A 21,932-nucleotide genomic window follows, 5' to 3' on the forward strand; every position below is an offset into this window, starting at 1 on the left:
TGAACTCTCCCTGAAATCTGTAAAGTTCAATCATTTAAAAATAATAATTTAAAGAACTGATAGGTAGTGCTAGTATTTTTGGAGAGTTTATAAAACTAGTTGATTCTTTTTGATTTGACATGGTTTTCCTATTATGGAATTGTTATTTTTTAGCAGTGTGAAAGCTTCTGTTAAATCCAGTTTTTCCAAATGTAGCCCTAATTGTACCATAAAGGAAGATAAACTAAATGCTGTACGCACAAAGGGAAGTGTGATGGTACACAATGTTTGTTTGCGTATTTTATCAAACATATGTATATTGTATGGTGGGCCACTTAAATACATTCTATATTTAGAAATTACTGATATGTATTGTGATGTGAGGTAAATTAAATAATTGACGTGTGGCATTTGAATATGAACCCTTTTTTTTCGATCATGCTGAACATGCTCCATTGAAAACTACAACAACTACAACAACCCTCTTAACTAAAACCAATGGATAAATTAAAAGTCAGGTTATAAGCTGTTGTTTCTACAAAATGGATAAGTGACAAGACTTTTGTCAGGGACTGTACATCTGAGGCTTCAAGATAAATTAAAAGTATCATTAAGAGGAACAAATGAGATTGTTGTGTTAATATTGAGTGAGATGCACACATTCAGCCAAGCTGCGTATTAAACTAGATGAGAACAGAAGGAGGTTCTGAAGAGAGAAGGTGAGGATGAGACAAAATGATGAAGCCAACAGATTAGACATGCTGAGTGAGTGAGTGAGTGAGTGAGTGATGCAGGCAGGCAGCATTGTGAGGTGAAATGTTAGATAAAGATGCACCGATCAGGGGATTGGATGGCAGGTGGATTAGTGATCCGAGATGAGCGCCAAGCAGACATCAGACAGTTCTTAATTCAACCCAAACTTACCAGTGGTCTCCTCTCCTCCTCTGATTAAAGGAACATTTTAAAGCAAAATAAATAAAGGGTCAACAATGAAATCAAATCTTTCTGTTATTAACACATTGTTACCTGAATATAACTTTTTCTTTTACTCACACTTCTCTAAGTCAACTACCGCCTCGACCAGCTCATCATCTGTAGGCTCCTCAGGTGACCTGGAGGAGGACGGAGCTGGTCCGAAGGGGCTGAAGTGGGAGGCTGTTATCACATGACGAGAGAGAGAACAAACGCAGAAAATAAACAGTGAACACAGGAATTCCATTAAGTTGAACTAACTCTGAATATAATTTAGGCTGGACTTGCCTGAAAATGCAGGCTTAGGGGCCACCATCTTCTTAACATGGGCCTGCATTTCCACCGCAGACAGAGAACGCCGCCCGGAGACAAAGGCCGCAAGAGCTGAACCAAGAGGCCTAGAATGAGAATAAATCACACACAACTACATTTATAATGAGACATTACAAATATTAACATTTCTTCAGGGAGGTCGTCCAGGCCCATCACAGTCCGAGAGAGTTACAGTAAAACACGTACTGAGCTGCACTCCTGGCTCTCTGGCTTGCGGCCGAGACAGAAACTGAGCCGCCGCCGCTGCTGGTGCTGCTGCTGCTGCTGGTGGCGGTGCTGCTGCTGGTGCTGGTGGATGAAGCAACAGCAGCAGCAGCACCAGCAGCAGCAGAAGCACTGGTCTTCTGTCTGTCTCTGCTCCGGACAAACTTGACGGCGTTCTCCATCTGCGTACCGGGAGCTGGTACCTTCCTTCGCAGGTAGTTGACAAATCTGTAAAAAAACAGACAATTTGTCACATGACTCTTCTGATCGATGGTCAGAACAGCAACTTTATTATTATTATCCAAGTGTTTTTACCGGATCTTTTTGGGGTCCTCAGACTCATACAGGCTCTGCAGGGTCTCGAATTTGAAGTCCCCGAAGCCAACAAGGGCCTGTCCCTCCTGACCGGGACGGAGGGACCTCTGCCGCGCCTCCTCAAACGCCCGGTGGAACCTGACTGCCTCCTCGAAGTCAGGGTACGCTGAGGAGTAGCGGCTGAAGGCGTCCTGCAGGTTCACAAAGAGAGGGTTAAACCGTCATCACTCTGTTATTTCATGAACTTGACCTACTTGTACTGAAGGACTCCACCTTGTTGGCCATCAGTGGGGACTGAGACCCCGTCCTCTCTCGCTCCTTCTGGTGGGAGGAGACCAGGTTGACGCAGTAGCCCACGTCGTTCTCTAGGAGCCAGTGGAAGGTCCTGCCCTGGTATCGGCCGAACTGGATCTTCCACCGGCTCAGGACGAGGGTGGCGTTGGAGGTGTCGCCACCCTCGGAACTGACGTGGGCCCAGGCCTCTGCGTCCACCTCCTCCGGCTTCTTGGCCCTGTAGAGAGCCTGGCCCCTGGCTGCCTGCTGAGGGCCGAGGGCCTCTGGAGAGGCCTTGAGCAGGAGGGTCCCGTTAGGGGCTCTCCTGAATGTAGGGTGTTCCATCTAAACATGAAGATGAACATTAGCAGAATACTGCAGTAAATACTTTATGGTCATAAGAGAGAATAAGAAATGATAATAAAGAAATGATGTGTGACACTTACATTCATAGTTTCCAAGGTTATGATCTATAATATCACAGAGAGGAGAACACAGTTACATGACAGTATGTTCTCTAAATGTACTTTCTCTCATGAAAACCAGATCAATGAAATATATTAGTCTAGTATTTATTATTTACTTCTCTAAATCCACATCAACAACTCTTCACAACACTTACTCTCTGCAGGTTACATTACAGCTCTACTGGACTGTTGACATATATGTATATACATGAAACAGCTCATTTCATTATCTCTACATTAATAACAGTGACAGTTATATATATATATATATATACTGTATATATACTGTATATATATATACTGTATATGTGTGTATATATATATATATATATATATACAGTATAAACACACAGACAGCGGTGCGTTAGTGGTGTTTGCAGCCAGCAGACAGCTGAACTAAACGGGCAAAATCAGCTGTTTAACACAAAGCAGAGATAAACACAGTGCCGTCATAACTTTAGATATTAAATTAAAGTTTGACAGAGTAACAACTATAAAACTCCGGCTGTATTGTACTTACAATGTCATAAGTGTCAAGTCCGAGTTCAAACTGAGCGCTCCTAGCGAGGATCCAACATGGCGGCTCCAGATTTAGAAATTGAGACAATCGAGGCATCTGATTGGACGCCAAAAGCAGTGACACTCTGATTGGCTCAGAAATTGAGACAGAAATTGGCACAATTGGCACAGAGAAGAACGGGCTCCCGGAGCCTACCGTTCATTCTTCTCTGTGGGGGGAGAGAAGAAAGTGGAGGAAAGGGGGGCATCTCCTCCACTCTCTGCTGCCGAGCACAAGGTCGCCGGATCGATCCCCACTCAAGGCAAAGTTGTTGAAATGTGAGAAAAACAGTGGAGCATATAGAGGGTAATAGTGATCAAATATAAGATAACAACAGTAACTTAGGAGGTTGATGGTGATGTTGCACATCTGTCCTTGTCTCCTCAGCTGTGTGGACCACATGTGGACATCAGAGGAGCAGCTGGACAGCCGGAGCTTCATGAGCATATAGAGGGTAATAGTGATCAAATATAAGATAACAACAGTAACTTAGGAGGTTGATGGTGATGTTGCACATCTGTCCTCGTCTCCTCAGCTGTGTGGACCACATGTGGACATCAGAGGAGCAGCTGGACAGCAGGAGCTTCATGAGTCCACAGCAGTGATTAAATATATAACAACAGTAACTTAGTGTTGATGGTGATGTTGCACATCTGTCCTTGTTATTAGCTATAATATAGGAGCTCCATCTGAGAGCATTGCAGTTCTAATAAGATCATTTCTTGTGTTGGTGGTTTCATGGTCCACAGCAGCATAATCCTCTTATGTTGAAAGTTGTTACTGCTGATTATGTTTGTTATTATTTTCATTATTAGCTAATGTGACCTCATCAGACTGTGACCCCTCAGTGCAGCAGCATGACCCATCATGTTGGTCATGTACAGCTATCATTCTCCTATAATCATTACTATCATAATGTGTAGAGCTTGTTTTGATTGATGTATAATGTAGAAATAATAAAGCTTCCAGACAAAGTAAAGATTCAAACTTTTTTTTATTGTAAAAACAAATGAAATGAATACAAAGAAGGTGGAGGTGATCCTGGCCTCGTTCTACTTCAGCCGCGTCAGGACGTCATAGCTGTACACCATCAGCAGCAGATGGGGGATGTCAGAGGGGTATCTGGGGTGGAGTTGTAAACTGCCCCGCCACTGAGCACAAGGCCAGGAACTGCTCGTAATGGAATGAGGCAGCAGCTGTGAGACAACAACAGAAACATAGAGGACACTTTGATACCCGAGGACAGCACGTTATGAGCGAGGGCAGCGGGGACACCTCCAGTGTTTGACAGACAGCCTTACCTCAGCACTGCTGGCAGGAGGAGGGGAGGAGGAGGAGGAAGGCTGGACCGGGCACCTCCTCCTGTTCCTCCACGGAGACGACCCGACAGGCTGCAGGCGGCGGTGAGGGAGCTGGTGACTCTGCAGGCTGAACCCTGACGAGGGCTGCTGTGTTGCTCCGTGTTGTCTTGGTCCTGTGAGGCTTCCAGCAGCTCCTCGTCTGTGGACTCGTCCAGCACAGCAGAGACACCAGCTCCCTGAGGAGGAGGAGGTGAGGAGGAGGAGGAGGTGGTGGTGGCAGGAGCAAGAGAGGGGCCTGTACATCTGATTAGACATGTTGAGTGAGTGATGCAGGCAGCAGAGTGAGGTGAAATGTTAGATACAGATGCACCGATTAGTGATGTTCTGACAGCTGATTGGATGGCAGGTGGGTTAGTGATGTGAGATGAGCACCAAGCAGACATCAGACAGTTCTTCATTCAACCCAAACTCACCAGTGGTCTCCTCTCCTCCTCTGATTAAAGGAACATGAAATCATGTCTTTCTGTTATTAACAGATTGTTACCTGAATATAACTTTATCTTTTACTCACACATTCAACTACGGCCTCGAGCAGCTCTTCATCTGAAGCTCCTCTGAAGATCTGGATGGGGCCGGAGCTGGTCTGAAGGGGCTGAACTGGGAGGCTGTTATCCAACGACGAGAGAGAAGAAACACAGAAAATAAACAGTGAACACGGGATTTTAAGTAAGTTGAACCTACTTGTACTGAAGGACTCCACCTTGTTGTCCGTCAGCGGGGACTGAGACCCCGTCCTCTCTCGCTCCTTCTGCTGGGAGGAGACCAGGTTGATGCAGTAGCCCTTATGATCATAAGAGAGGATAATAAATGATAATAAAGAAATGATGTGTGACACTTACATTCATAGTTTATAAGGTTAGATCTATAATATCACAGAGAGGAGAACACAGTTACATTACAGTATGTTCTCTATATGTACTTTCTCTCATGAAAACCAGATAAATTGAATATATCTTCCTAGTATTTATTATTTACTTCACTTCCTCACTTACTCTCTGCAGGTTACATTACAACTCTACTGGACTGTTGACATATATGTATATGAATGAAAGAGCTCATTTCATTATCTCTACATTAATAACAGTGACAGTATATATACACATATACAGTATATGTGTATATATACTGTATATGTGTATATATATACAGTATATGTGTATATATATACAGTATAAACACACAGACAGCAGTGCGTTAGTGATGTTTGCAGACAGCTGAATAAAACGGTTTAAACAGCACCAACATCAGCTGTTTAACACAAAGCAGAGATAAACACAGTGCCATCATAACTTCAGATATTAAATTAAAGTTTGACAGAGTAACAACTATAAAACTCCGGCTGTATTGTACTTACGATGTTATTATCTGTCAGTCCGAGTTCAAATTGAGCGCTCCTAGCGAGGATCCAACATGGCGGCTCCAGATTTAGAAATTGAGACAATCGAGGCATCTGATTGGACGCCAAAAGCAGTGACACTCTGATTGGCTCAGAAATTGAGACAGAAATTGGCACAATTGGCATTCATTCTTCTCTGTGGGGGGAGAAGAAAGTGGAGGAAAGGGGGGCATCTCCTCCACTCTCTGCTGCCGAGCACAAGGTCGCCGGATCGATCCCCACTCAAGGCAAAGTTGTTGAAATGTGAGAAAAACAGTGGAGCATATAGAGGGTAATAGTGATTAAATATAAGATAACAACAGTAACTTAGGAGGTTGATGGTGATGTTGCACATCTGTCCTTGTCTCCTCAGCTGTGTGGACCACATGTGGACATCAGAGAAGCAGCTGGACAGCCGGAGCTTCATGAGCATATAGAGGGTAATAGTGATTAAATATAAGATAACAACAGTAACTTAGTAGGTTGATGGTGATGTTGCACATCTGTCCTTGTCTCCTCAGCTGTGTGGACCACATGTGGACTTCAGAGAAGCAGCTGGACAGCAGGAGCTTCATGAGCATATAGAGGGTAATAGTGATTAAATATAAGATAACAACAGTAACTTAGGAGGTTGATGGTGATGTTGCACATCTGTCCTTGTCTCCTCAGCTGTGTGGACCACATGTGGACTTCAGAGAGCAGCTGGACAGCCGGAGCTTCATGGTCCACAGCAGCATATATCCTCTTATGTTGTTGTTATTATTATTATTATTATTGTTATTATTATAATATAGGAGCTCGATCTGAGAGCATTGCAGTTCTAATAAGATCATTTCTTGTGTTGGTGGTTTCATTCTGCTCATTCAAACATGCTCTCTGTTGAGAAAGTTACTACTGCTGACATGTTTCTATATTTTTCATTATTAGCTAATGTGACCTCTCAGACTGTGACCCCTCAGTGCAGCAGCATGACCCATCATGTTGGTATGTACAGCTATCATTCTCCTATAATCATTACTATCATAATGTGTAGAGCTTGTTTTGAATGATGTATAATCAGAAATAATAAAGCTTCCAGACAAAGTAAAGATGTCAAACTTTTTTTTATTGTAAAAACAAATGAAATGAATACAAAGAAGGTGGAGGTGATCCTGGCCTCGTTCTACTTCAGCCGCGTCAGGACGTCATAGCTGTACACCGTCAGCAGCAGATGGGGGATGTCAGAGGGGTATCTGGGGTGGAGTTGTAAACTGCCCCCCCCCCACTGAGCACAAGGCCAGGAACTGCTCGTAATGGAATGAGGCAGCAGCTGTGAGACAACAACAGAAACATAGAGGACACTTTGATACCCGAGGACAGCACGTTATGAGCGAGGGCAGCAGGGACACCTCCAGTGTTTGACAGACAGCCTTACCTCAGCACTGCTGGCAGGAGGAGGGGAGGAGGAGGAAGGCTGGACCGGGCACCTCCTCCTGTTCCTCCACGGAGACGACCCGACAGGCTGCAGGCGGCGGTGAGGGAGCTGGTGACTCTGCAGGCTGAACCCTGACGAGGGCTGCTGTGTTGCTCCGTGTGTCTTGGTCCTGTGAGGCTTCCAGCAGCTCCTCGTCTGTGGACTCGTCCAGCACAGCAGAGACACCAGCTCCCTGAGGAGGAGGAGGTGAGGAGGAGGAGGAGGTGGTGGTGGCAGGAGCAAGAGAGGGGCCTGTACATCTGATTAGACATGCTGAGTGAGTGATGCAGGCAGCAGAGTGAGGTGAAATGTTAGATACAGATGCACCGATTAGTGATGTTCTGACAGCTGATTGGATGGCAGGTGGGTTAGTGATGTGAGATGAGCACCAAGCAGACATCAGACAGTTCTTCATTCAACCCAAACTCACCAGTGGTCTCCTCTCCTCCTCTGATTAAAGGAACATGAAATCATGTCTTTCTGTTATTAACAGATTGTTACCTGAATATAACTTTATCTTTTACTCACACATTCAACTACGGCCTCGAGCAGCTCTTCATCTGAAGCTCCTCTGAAGATCTGGAGGGGGCCGGAGCTGGTCTGAAGGGGCTGAACTGGGAGGCTGTTATCCAACGACGAGAGAGAAGAAACACAGAAAATAAACAGTGAACACAGGATTTTAATTAAGTTGAACCTACTTGTACTGAAGGACTCCACCTTGTTGTCCGTCAGGAGCCAGGGACTGAGAACCTTCCACCGTCAGGACGAGGGTGGCGTCTCGGAACTGACGTGGGCCCAGGCCTCTGCGTCCACCTCCTTCTGCTGGGAGGAGACCAGGTTGAGCAGGAGTAGCCCTTATGATCATAAGATGAACATTAGCAGAATACTGCAGAAATACTTTATGGTCATAAGAAGAATAAGAAATGATAATAAAGAAATGATGTGTGACACTTACATTCATAGTTTATAAGGTTAGATCTATAATATCACAGAGAGGAGAACACAGTTACATTACAGTATGTTCTCTATATGTACTTTCTCTCATGAAAACCAGATAAATTGAATATATCTTCCTAGTATTTATTATTTACTTCACTTTCACTCACTTACTCTCTGCAGGTTACATTACAACTCTACTGGACTGTTGACATATATGTATATGAATGAAAGAGCTCATTTCATTATCTCTACATTAATAACAGTGACAGTATATATACACATATACAGTATATGTGTATATATACTGTATATGTGTATATATATATATATATGTGTATATATATACAGTATAAACACACAGACAGCAGTGCGTTAGTGATGTTTGCAGACAGCTGAATAAAACGGTTTAAACAGCACCAACATCAGCTGTTTAACACAAAGCAGAGATAAACAGTGCCATCATAACTTCAGATATTAAATTAAAGTTTGACAGAGTAACAACTATAAAACTCCGGCTGTATTGTACTTACGATGTTATTATCTGTCAGTCCGAGTTCAAATTGAGCGCTCCTAGCGAGGATCCAACATGGCGGCTCCAGATTTAGAAATTGAGACAATCGAGGCATCTGATTGGACGCCAAAAGCAGTGACACTCTGATTGGCTCAGAAATTGAGACAGAAATTGGCACAATTGGCACAGAGAAGAACGGGCTCCCGGAGCCTACCGTTCATTCTTCTCTGTGGGGGAGAGCAAGAAAGTGGAGGAAAGGGGGGCATCTCCTCCACTCTCTGCTGCCGAGCACAAGGTCGCCGGATCGATCCCCACTCAAGGCAAAGTTGTTGAAATGTGAGAAAAACAGTGGAGCATATAGAGGGTAATAGTGAGTCTCCTCAGCTGTGTGGACCACATGCAGAGAAGCAGCTGGACAGCCGGAGCTTCATGAGCATATAGAGGGTAATAGTGATCAAATATAAGATAACAACTGTAACTTAGTAAGTTGATGGTGATGTTGCACATCTGTCCTTGTCTCCTCAGCTGTGTGGACCACATGTGGACATCAGGACATGGACAGCCGGAGCTTCATGAGCATATAGAGGGTAATAGTGATTAAATATAAGATAACAACAGTAACTTAGGAGGTTGATGGTGATGTTGCACATCTGTCCTTGTCTCCTCAGCTGTGTGGACCACATGTGGACATCAGCAGCTTCATGAGCATATAGAGGGTAATAGTGATTAAATATAAGATAACAACAGTAACTTAGTAGGTAGATGGTGATGTTGCACATCTGTCCTTGTCTCCTCAGCTGTGTGGACCACATGTGGACATCAGCAGCGGAGCTTCATGAGCATATAGAGGGTAATAGTGATTAAATATAAGATAACAACAGTAACTTAGTAAGTAGATGGTGATGTTGCACATCTGTCCTTGTCTCCTCAGCTGTGTGGACCACATGTGGACTTCAGAGAGCAGCTGGACAGCCGGAGCTTCATGGTCCACAGCAGCATATATCCTCTTATGTTGTTGTTATTATTATTATTATTATTATTATTATTATTATTATAATATAGGAGCTCCATCTGAGAGCATTGCAGTTCTAATAAGATCATTTCTTGTGTTGGTGGTTTCATTCTGCTCATTCAAACATGCTCTCTGTTGAGAAAGTTACTACTGCTGACATGTTTGTCTATTTTTTCATTATTAGCTAATGTGACCTCTCAGACTGTGACCCCTCAGTGCAGCAGCATGACCCATCATGTTGGTATGTACAGCTATCATTCTCCTATAATCATTACTATCATAATGTGTAGAGCTTGTTTTGATTGATGTATAATCAGAAATAATAAAGCTTCCAGACAAAGTAAAGATTGCGAACTTTTTTTTATTGTAAAAACAAATGAAATGAATACAAAGAAGGTGGAGGTGATCCTGGCCTCGTTCTACTTCAGCCGCGTCAGGACGTCATAGCTGTACACCGTCAGCAGCAGATGGGGGATGTCAGAGGGGTATCTGGGGTGGAGTTGTAAACTGCCCCGCCACTGAGCACAAGGCCAGGAACTGCTCGTAATGGAATGAGGCAGCAGCTGTGAGACAACAACAGAAACATAGAGGACACTTTGATACCCGAGGACAGCACGTTATGAGCGAGGGCAGCGGGGAAATCTCGAGTGTTTGACAGACAGCCTTACCTCAGCACTGCTGGCAGGAGGAGGGGGAGGAGGAGGAAGGCTGGACCGGGCACCTCCTCCTGTTCCTCCACGGAGACGACCCGACAGGCTGCAGGCGGCGGTGAGGGAGCTGGTGACTCTGCAGGCTGAACCCTGACGAGGGCTGCTGTGTTGCTCCGTGTTGTCTTGGTCCTGTGAGGCTTCCAGCAGCTCCTCGTCTGTGGACTCGTCCAGCACAGCAGAGACACCAGCTCCCTGAGGAGGAGGAGGTGAGGAGGAGGAGGAGGTGGTGGTGGTGGCAGGAGCAAGAGAGGGGCCTGTACATCTGATTAGACATGCTGAGTGAGTGATGCAGGCAGCAGAGTGAGGTGAAATGTTAGATACAGATGCACCGATTAGTGATGTTCTGACAGCTGATTGGAGGGCAGGTGGGTTAGTGATGTGAGATGAGCACCAAGCAGACATCAGACAGTTCTTCATTCAACCCAAACTCACCAGTGGTCTCCTCTCCTCCTCTGATTAAAGAAAAATGAAATCATGTCTTTCTGTTATTAACAGATTGTTACCTGAATATAACTTTATCCTTTACTCACACATTCAACTACGGCCTCGAGCAGCTCTTCATCTGAAGCTCCTCTGAAGATCTGGAGGGGGCCGGAGCTGGTCTGAAGGGGCTGAACTGGGAGGCTGTTATCCAACGACGAGAGAGAAGAAACACAGAAAATAAACAGTGAACACGGGATTTTAAGTAAGTTGAACCTACTTGTACTGAAGGACTCCACCTTGTTGGCCATCAGTGGGACTGAGACCCCGTCCTCTCTCGCTCCTTCTGGTGGGAGGAGACCAGGTTGACGCAGTAGCCCACGTCGTTCTCTAGGAGCCAGTGGAAGGTCCTGCCCTGGTATCGGCCGAACTGGATCTTCCACCGGCTCAGGACGAGGGTGGCGTTGGAGGTGTCGCCACCCTCGGAACTGACGTGGGCCCAGGCCTCTGCGTCCACCTCCTCCGGCTTCTTGGCCCTGTAGAGACCCTGGCCCCTGGCTACCTGCTGAGGGCCAAGGGCCTCTGGAGAGGCCTTGAGCAGGAGGGTCCCGTTAGGGGCTCTCCTGAATGTAGGGTGTTCCATCTAAACATGAAGATGAACATTAGCAGAATACTGCAGTAAATACCTTATGATCATAAGAGAGAATAAGAAATGATGTGTGACACTTACATTCATAGTTTATAAGGTTAGATCTATAATATCACAGAGAGGAGAACACAGTTACATGACAGTATGTTCTCTAAATGTACTTTCTCTCATGAAAACCAGATCAATGAAATATATTAGTCTAGTATTTATTATTTACTTCTCTAAATCCACATCAACAACTCTTCACAACACTTACTCTCTGCAGGTTACACTACAGCTCTACTGGACTGTTGACATATATGTATATACATGAAACAGCTCATTTCACTATCTCTACATTAATAACAGTGACAGTTATATATATATACACACATATATACTGTATATGTGTATATATATATGTGTATACAGTATCAACACACAGACAGCGGTGCGTTAGTGGTGTTTGCAGCCAGCAGACAGCTGAACTAAACGGGCAAAATCAGCTGTTTAACACAAAGCAGAGATAAACACAGTGCCGTCATAACTTCAGATATTAAATTAAAGTTTTTACAGAGTAACAACTATAAAGCTCCGGCTGTATTATTGTACTTACGATGTCATAAGTGTCAAGTCCGAGTTCATACTGAGCGCTTCTAGCGAGGATCCAACATGGCGGCTCCAGATTTAGAAATTGAGACAATCCGGGCATCTGATTGGACGGCAAAAGCAGTGATAGCCTGATTGGCTCAGACATTGAGACAGACATTGGCACATTGGCACAGAGAAGAGTGAGCTCCCCGAGCCTACCGTTCAGTCTTCTCTGTGGGGGGAGGCAAGAAAGTGGAGGAAAGGGGGGCATCTCCTCCACTCTCTGCTGCCGAGCACAAGGTCGCCGGATCGATCCTCACTCAAGGCAAAGTTGTTGAAATGTGAGAAAACAGTGGATTATATAGAGGGTAATAGTGATTAAATATAAGATAACAACAGTAACTTAGGAGGTTGATGGTGATGTTGCACATCTGTCCTTGTCTCCTCAGCTGTGTGGACCACATGTGGACTTCAGAGAAGCAGCTGGACAGCCGGAGCTTCATGGTCCACAGCAGCATACTTTGGACTGGACCAAAGTGGAGGTCTTTGTACAAACCTCCACTGAGTAAGAGACACGGGGCCCTCCAGTGGAGGGTGCTCCATGGCATAATGGCAGTAAACGCGTTTGTCGCCATTATTAATCAAGCAGTAGAAGACAAATGCCCACTTTGTGGCAGGAGAGAGACTATCTTTCACTGTTTTTATGAGTGTCATCGTCTTTCTGCTTTGTTTCTGTTTTTACAAGTTGTTTTTTACCAGTTTTAAAGAGGTTTTTAGCAAGCAGGTTTTTATTCTTGGTTCTAGATACACTCGCCAGCATAAACAGTAGAGCCAGCTTTTAAACTTTGTTTTAGGGCAGGCCAAGATGGCGGTGTATATAACCAGGAAGAGAAAGGTGGAGGAAAACCTCCACGCTTCATAGTTCTAAAGAGGAAACTTCACTTCATTAACAGTGCTGACAACATGATTATGTATTGTATTACCAGTTTTATGAAATGTTATGTTTAAATATGCAAAATAAGCTTTATCTAAAGGTAACCGTTGGTGAATTTAGGAGAAATCTATGGACACAAACAGACAAAGTAATAAGATAAATGTTTTATCTTCACTACTCTGAAAGCGGACGTGTTATTGAAGAAAATAGACTCAAATCTCTATTTTGACCAGTAACTTTTCATATAAACCATGTTTGAGCCTGCAGAGTCTTAAGACTGGTTTGATTGAATGGAGTTCATTATTGACTCTATTTAGAAAGCTTTACAAAGCTTTGCGTTCACCAGCTGAAACTGTTTATTTTAGTCATATCCATCTTTGTCCCAATCGGGGATCGAACCGCCGACCTTCTGCGGATTACTCCTCTACTGAGCTGTGCTGATCTTCTCTGTGTGGTTCCAGTTTTAGTAGAAGTGCTGTCAGTTTGACATCAGGACAATATAAAGTAATAAACAGATGTAATCAGAGCTCGTGCTCTCTGTCAGCCTCTTTAACACGTTTTACTAGAAACAAACAGATGAAGAACATTCTTAGAATAAACAAACCAGATGATTGATTTCCCTGGAGTAAAAACAAACATGATTAGAGAAACAAAATAAAAAGGCAGACATCTGCTTTTGAAAGTGAGATGAGACCTCACAGGGAAATTCAGAAGTCAAAGCAGCAACAGGAACGACAAAGAAACATGGGAGAGGATCCATCTGTTAATATATATAAATATGTACAGTCTGTCAATAAATATGAATAAATATAAATATATACAGTCTGTCAATAAATATGAATATGTACAGTCTGTTAATAAAAATAAATATGTACAGTATGTCAATAAATATGAATAAATATACATATATACAGTCTGTAAATTAATAAAAAAATAAGAATAAATATGTACAGTCTGTAAATAAATATAAATATGTACAGTCTAAATATGAATAAAAAACAGAGCAGCTTTCTCCTTCATGTTCCACAAACAGACATGCTCCTCTACTGATCCGTGCTGATCTTCTCTGTGTGGTTCCAGTTTTAGGAGAAGTGCTGTCAGTTTGACATCAGGACAATATAAAGTAATAAACTCTGGCGGAGCAGAATCAGTTTCTCTCTCGTGTTCGGCTCTTCTTCACAGCTTCAACAGCACATTTTAAAGTGAAGGTTTTACACTAAACATCAACAAACATCATTGTCTAAACATATTTAAATTGAATACAAGGATCGATGTTTAAAGTGAACGAGGAGAATCAGAGACGTTACAGCGGACCGTCCTCCGGACTTTAATGACCGTTAACGTCACATTTGATGGACGGAAAGTCTCCTCGAGACAAATGAAGACAACAGACGTGTTTCTAGACAACTTTTACCAAGAAAAGGGGAGAAAAAGAGGCGATGAAGAGTTTAAATCCGATCCTGAATCAGAGTGAAGGAGGCTCCGCTCTGCTGCTGCAGTACCGACGGCGGCCGCGGCGGCGCTGTTTCACCCTAAATGTGAAGAATCATAAAATCATGAAGAATCATAAACATAATCATAAATAATCCTTGAAATCATAAAAATACGGAACGCTTCACGAATTTGCGTGTCATCCTTGCGCAGGGGCCATGCTAATCTTCTCTGTATCGTTCCAATTTTAGTATATGTGCAATCGAAATTACACAAATAACCAATGTTCCTGGGGGGTATTTATGGGGTCTGACCCGGGCCAAGCCTTCATGATGGTAGTACAGTATGTGGGGCATGTGAGGGAGCCGAAAACAGGGTTAAAATCCATCTATCTGGGCAGAAAACACAAGTACTAGGAGGTCTGGCTGCTGTGCTGTGAACCCTGAACCTTCTCTGGCTCCAGAACCTGGTCTGACCCATTCTGACCCACTTCAGGTCCCGTCTGCTCTGCCCAGGAACCCACAAGGCTGCTGGGAACTCCATTCAGCAAAACCTTGACGTCAGTCGGCCAGGATTGGTGAGCTGCAGACGCGAGAACAAAAGGATCTACTCACGGCTCCGCCTGCATTCCACTCTGAGGACACACAGAGACACAGAGAGAGAGAGAGAGAGAGACGGGGGAGGGGGGAGGACACACAGAGAGAGAGAGAGAGGGACTGGGGAGGGGGGGACACACAGAGACACAGAGAGAGAGAGAGAGGGGGGAGGACACACAGAGAGAGAGACTGGGGAGGGGGGAGGACACACAGAGACACAGAGAGAGAGAGAGAGACGGGGGAGGGGGGGAGGACACACAGAGACTCTCAGGCTGCAACACGTGACCTGCTCTTTCACCCGGACGCTCTCGGCAGCAGACGACGTTCTCGGCTTCCTGAATGCAGCGAAGGACTCGTGAAGCTGCTGAAGGTTTCTGCTGCTGGAACACACGAAGCAGACGGACGGAGCAGACGGACGGAGGACGGTTTGAGGATCCACAAGCAGAAAGCAGCCTGAGGACAGAAGCTGTGTGAGAGGAGACCAACCAACACAGAGTCTACAGCTGCAGCTTCATGTGTGCACCATGTTGTTCTGCTGCATCTCAACTATTCAACACTTTAAATAAAGAACCCTGAACCTCTTTAAGGTCAAAACCCAACCAGCTTCATTCCACATCATCAGGACTGAAGAGGACCAGAGGGACGTCTAGTCCTCCTCCTTCACACTCATTCTAGAGTGGAGACGTGTGTGTTAAACAACCTGGACTGTTGTTATTCTAGTGAATAAACTCACTTTTCTATATTCACATTATAGTGTTTTCTTCCTGCTTCCTACTTCCTGTTTTCATTCAAATAATGTTGGTGCAGTTTCACAGACTCACCAGCAGGCGTCGCTCTATGAGCGGTCTATGGAGTGAGGGCCGCTGTGGTCTGACTGCAGAACATGAAGGAAAACACACAAAGTAGTGCATTAAACACGAGTCACAACTACTTATTTATATGTACGTGTCCTTCATGTGCATTGTTCTACTGTTAACAATAATGTATTTACCACAAGTGCTGTTAAATAATGCAGGGAAATTGCCAAACCATATTCAATTAAAGAAAACACACAATTTAGAATTGTACGGTCCATGGGTCTGACTGCAGAACATGAAGGAAAACACAAAGTAGTGCATGAAACACGAGTCACAACTACTGTATATATTTAAGAACACTTTAATGTCCTTTATGTGAGTTGGTGGATTGTTTATGGATCGTTCCGCCTATCTGTGGATCTATTTATCACACAGCGGAGGGATATCCAGCGGCAGTGAGCATAAACCCTTAATAAACGTTGTAATAATGTAAAGTGAACGGTCTCTCTGGTTATTGATTGATTTACAGTAGGCACTGGGGGGGGCAGCGGGGTTTGAGGCCTAGAGGAGTGAAGTTTACCTGAGCAGAGCATGAGCTGTGTGTTCTCATCAGAGCTGCTCCTCCATTTCTTCACCTTTCTTTTAGTGCATGTTAGCGTGCATGTATGCATGCTTTTGCATGAAGGTGCCCCACTGGTGAGCTCGTGGCCGCCGCTCTGCCCTCCGCTGCGGTCGGAACCAGAACCCGATGCAGCTTGATGATGAGTTTACACCAGTTGCTGTTAAGCCCTGCAGCGTTCCAGCGCTGTGATTGGCCGGCCGTGGTCCTGACCAATGAGCTGTCCTGACCCGGAGCACCAGAGGTCAAAGGTCAAAGTCTGACTTCAACCAGTCCTCTCTCCACCAGCTTCAAATGGCGGGACTTTTCTGTCTAGTTTTTATTTACATTTTATGTTTATATTAAACTGAATATTGATATAAATACGAATAATTATTATTATGGTAGCCTCTGATGAATACGAAAATATGGAACATAATGATGATGCTTATTATTATTTTATAACTATTATTATCATTACTATTATTATTATTATTATCATCATCACATTATGATTATTGTTATAACCTTTGTTATTATTACTATTTTTATTAATAGTATCATCATCATAAGTATTTGTTACATTTAAAAATATATATATATTTTTTGTATTTTTTTTGTATATTTCCAATGTAATAATAAGTACTTCAAAAATAAAGATTAACATACAAATAACATTTTGTAAATTATAAATTCAATAATATATATTTATATATATATATATTTTTAAATTAAATTAAAATGTTGCATATTTGTATTCAAAGATATTCAAGTGTAGAAATAATAGTATAGTTTTAAATAATACTAATATTAAAAGTATTGTAAAGTTTTTTTAGAATTTGTATTATCTCATGAGGTTCTCAGTAAAACAGCCACCAAATAATAATAAATATATAAATGTTACTCAGCTATATTGTAATAAAACAGTTTAATATATTAACATAATATCAGGTATAAATATAGTTTCACTTCATGTATGTCAAATAATATTAAATATATAAATCAGTCCTCCTCATGTCAGCACAAACTCATAAACAAACAAACAAACAACACTTTTGGGGTTGTCCTTCAGAATAAAAGTCGCTCTGTATGTTTTTCAACAGCTTTAAAATGAGTGACAGAATGTTTAGAGTTGTTCCATAAAGTCTTTAAAGCAGGGGTGGGCAATTATTTTTCCCAGGGGGCCAAATGAGCAACTGAAAATATTTTGGAGGGCCGGGCCAAAATGCCGAACTCTTATTTCTATATAAAAAGCAGTAAATGGCATTGTTTTGACCGCTGGTAAGAGTGTATGTTATTATTTGGCAATTAAAAGGTGAGGTTAGCTTTCAAAAATATCATTTATTCAAATAGAATTTCCAAAATGATAAACAAAATGTGAAACATTTGACTCATTTTCAGTCACATTAATAACAAAGGGCATTTTGAGTTTCATATACTATTGAAACAAGGATTTTCTTAGCTTTCTAAAGACATCACATCATCTTTGTAGCCAAAATAAACAAGACATGTCACTGAACTGTGTAACTGTGTAAAGAAAAGTGTCCCAGTTTTGTAGCCTTTTTGACTTTACATGCCTATATTAAACATTTAATGTTTTCAGAACTGTGCAAAGTGTCCCATTTCACTTGTTATATTTCCACATTTTACTGTTCTTCAGTTGTTGTTTTTTACTGTGCAGAAAAAAAGAAAAGGATCAAGTGTCCCATTTCACTTGTTATATAGCTTTGCTAGTAAATCCGTTGATGTCCGCGCTCGTTCGGCATCAGTCAAGTTTTTGTATTTCTCGGCATGTTTCGTCTCGTAATGCCGTTTCAGACTGTCCTCTTTAAACAGGCGACATGCTCCCCACAAACCAAACACACAGGTTCACCCTTGACTTCAGTAAAGAAACATTAGTAGTCCATATTTGTTTGAAAGTTCTGCTTTCGGCATCCACTTTCCTCTTTTTGGCATGAGCCGACATTTTCGCATTTTTCAGGGGTGACAAGGAAGGTAGACAGGCTGTCAATCACACGCATTTCACGTGCACAGTTGACGTGCACGATTGCGTGCACTGTGAGAATAAATGGGCTTCAAAATAAAAGCAATGCGGTTTTAGTCCACCCATAAGATAATTAGAAAATATGTTTTATTTTCTAATTATCATGTAATCTTTCGCGGGCCGGTCAGAATCATCCGTACAATGCCCAGGTCTGCTCTTAAGGGTACCCTAGCACAGTGGTTCTCAAATGGGGGTACGTGAAGGCACTCCAGGGGGTACGTGAGATTTTAAAAAAATATATTTAAAATTATCATCCATTCAAATATCCTTTAAAAATTGTTATTTAATAAATATTCAATAAAATATAAGTGTAAGTTAATAAACTGAATTTAATGCAACAATGCAATCGTCAGTGTTGACAGTTTAATAAATCAGACACTGATGGCAGAGCGCTGTGTATTACATCTTTTTTTCAACCAAAAATGCTTTGCGCTGGTTAGGGGGTACTTGGCTAAAAAAGTATTTCACAGGGGGTACATCACTGAAAAAAGGTTGAGAACCACTGCCCTAGCAGCACAGAACAGCACACCTATGACGTGATGTGGTCACTTCCATCGCTGTGCGCTCTGGCCGTATCCAAAATCTCTACCACGCACACCGCCCTCCTTTACGACCAATCACAATCTGCGCGTGGAGACTGGTGGCATGGAGAAAAAGACACAGGAGGTCTCACTCTGCCGCTTTTGCTGGGTATCACAGAGTGCCGACATTCCTTCTCTTCCTAAACTTCTTTTTCAACTTTTCGATGGTCTTTCGGCAAGATAAAGGGATTTCGGACCACAATCAATGAAAATGTGCATGTAATTTAATAGCCCATACAACTTAAATTCAAAAATATTAAATTACATTTACTTTTGTATAGTTCTTGTATAGCTTTCCTCTCCGTACAACATACCCTCTGTCCTTGGACCAAAAGAAACAGAGGAGGGATCCTTCTCCAGATACGGGCAGACGTGCAATAGATGTCATGTGTACAGAATAAACAACATAATTAAATAACTATATATTCAATCCATATGTCAGAAATCATACATATAATAAGAGTAGTAATAGCAGTAGTAGCACTAATACTAGCAGAAATAATAATATAAAAAAAAAAAGATAACAATGACAGCAGTAGTGGAATTGTGTCAGGTGTAAAACAAACTGTGGGCGGGATTACGGATAACCTCTATTGAGTGATGATATCTCTGCTCTAATAGACGATCTTCGCGCTTTGCCCTTCCTAGTGAGTTGTAACAACAGCGATGGCGGCGGCTGCACGGTTCTTCATCCGAGGTACAAACTCGAAGCTTTCCCTCTCTGGTGTTGGGACCGGCACTCAGAGCTCCTTTGCAGCCACTCTGCTGAAACTGTCTCCGAGCTCCAGCTCCCGAACAAAAACACACCGGAGACATGCAGCGCACTTTACCTTCCAGCCTGACCCCGTACCGACACAGTATGGTGAGTGGCCGGTTAGCCGGCTAATGTTAGCTTCAGTAACAGGAAATCATTGTGTAGCGCTGGAAGTGTTTCCACAGTTTAACAGTTAGGAAGGAAAGTGATTTACTAGCAGTGAGAACAGCTGCTGGTTAGTAGACGTGGAAGGGTTGTATTTGCAGTGTTGATTGAGTTGTCAAACCGGGAGAGAGAGACACCTGTCAGGCGACCTTACAGCTGTTCTCCTTATTCCAAGATGTCTCCTACATCACTGGAAAGTAAGTGAATGTGCATTTTAGGTTTTAGGTTTCCTCAACACACCTGCGTGAGTTTCACATTAGACCAGGATTGGCTGTGATGTCACAAAAAACCCCTCACGTACATACAGGTGTTGCATTTCAATATGAGGTGAGCTCGGAGAAACCCCCCCCCCCCCCAGATGAATGTGTAAACGTCCTTCAACTGTCAAACACCTTCGCACACGTCATTCTGCACAGTGAGCTTACACACATTTAAGTAGCAATAAGTAAAACACGTTTTTTGAATGCAGGGGGACTCACTAAAAGTAAGCTATCTTATTTGTAACCATGATACATGCTGCCCTCTGTTGCAATGATGGTCCATTTCCTGGTAGAAGACAAGTTTATTAACCAGGCTGGTGTAGTAACCTTGTCAAACGAGAGTGTGGTGTGTTTAAATATATATCTACATATTTGTGTACTCATAGTCTAATACATTCCCTTGAGCTCATTGTTTCCCCAGTCGACCAGGATGTTGGCAATCAAACAGCTGCTATCATTTTAACTGGATCCAGTTAAACAACTCTGAGTATCATATGTTCCTTTTCTATAACAAAGAATTGTTTATTTGATTGAAGGCAGTTTGCCAAATGTCCTTACTGTGGGTTTTTCCCCCCCTGCAATAACTGGTATGGTCACTTGCAGTGGTGTTCAACAGTGTACTTTTTATGAAAGGCAAAATAATAAATGGTTGTTGTTTTTAAAATGTGTTTTTATTTTATTTTATTTCTTAAAACCTTTTAGGACCCACCGAGAAGATGAACTTGTTCCAGTCGGTTACAAGTGCATTGGACAACACTCTCGCCAGTGATCCAACAGCAGGTAGGAATTGAATAGCTTTTTTTATATGGAGATCTGTAAAGGGTCAACCCTTTGACCTCATATATCATCATGCAGCTTTTGGAAAGAACGCACTACAGCTTTATTCTTTTTCTTAAACTTGTAAGACTAGACGCGAGCACCCTAAAATCATCACAGCCCGATTCTTTAAAAAAAAAAAGAAAAGAAATCTAAAATCATCACAGCCCGATTCTTTAAAAAAAAAAAGCAAAAAAAATAATAATAATTCAAAGAAAGAAACATACTTTGCTGTATGATTCTATCCGATTCTAAGTTTGGATGATTTTTTTTGTATATTAACACTACATAGAAATGTTCTTTGTGTTGTGTCTTAGGGTATTTCTGCAGATTTTTAAGACCTATACAAATAGGTGAATTTATTAAATGACTAGCCTACAATGAAATTTGATATTTTAAGGAAATGTTCAAATCTTACATTGCGTTCTCATAGTAGCGAGTCCTTGGTGTTCCTTAAAACAATGGGCCTCATGCAAGAACCACTCGTACGAACAGATACGTTCTCAAGTGTCTGGTACATGTGATGTAGGAGAAGTTACGGAATTCACAAATTGTCTCGTATTTTTTATTTTCTCTTGGATATGAACACCATTTATGTGTTCGAGATCTGTTTTTATAGTTGTGCAATAGTCTGCTCTTATCCAAGCCTATGTTTTTCACTGATATATTATATATATTTTATTAATTTGAAGCAGTTTTGCATTATAAAATCCCAAGCAATGACATTTCAATATAATGTTGACATTATCATGTTTCACTCTGCAGTTCGAATTGTAATATAATTCAAAATTGGCTATTGATGCTATTATATTACACAATGATATCCATATGAACATCTCAAGCTGTAAAACAAT

At 42.4% G+C, this 21,932-nt stretch overlaps 1 protein-coding gene and 1 non-coding gene across 3 annotated transcripts in view; one reads left to right on the top strand and one right to left on the bottom strand.

Annotated features, from left to right (window-relative positions):
* Positions 1 to 14,635: 14,635 nt before the first annotated feature.
* Positions 14,636 to 14,741, bottom strand: LOC129110348 (U6 spliceosomal RNA). Its single transcript, XR_008532213.1, has one exon. It is a non-coding gene; the product is annotated as a U6 spliceosomal RNA (small nuclear RNA).
* A 4,976-nt stretch (positions 14,742 to 19,717) lies between these two features.
* Positions 19,718 to 21,932, top strand: part of bckdhb (branched chain keto acid dehydrogenase E1 subunit beta) — a 48,198-nt gene continuing 45,983 nt past the window's right edge. For both annotated transcript variants that reach the window (XM_054621846.1, XM_054621847.1), the window contains exons 1-2: positions 19,718 to 19,945; positions 20,965 to 21,042. In XM_054621846.1, coding sequence (XP_054477821.1) covers positions 19,750 to 19,945; positions 20,965 to 21,042 — 274 coding nt within the window. In that variant the 5' untranslated portion in view covers positions 19,718 to 19,749. The remainder of the gene's footprint in view (positions 19,946 to 20,964; positions 21,043 to 21,932) is intronic.

This window comes from Anoplopoma fimbria, chromosome 20 (assembly GCF_027596085.1).
Source record: "Anoplopoma fimbria isolate UVic2021 breed Golden Eagle Sablefish chromosome 20, Afim_UVic_2022, whole genome shotgun sequence".
NCBI classification, from domain to species: Eukaryota; Metazoa; Chordata; class Actinopteri; order Perciformes; family Anoplopomatidae; genus Anoplopoma; species Anoplopoma fimbria.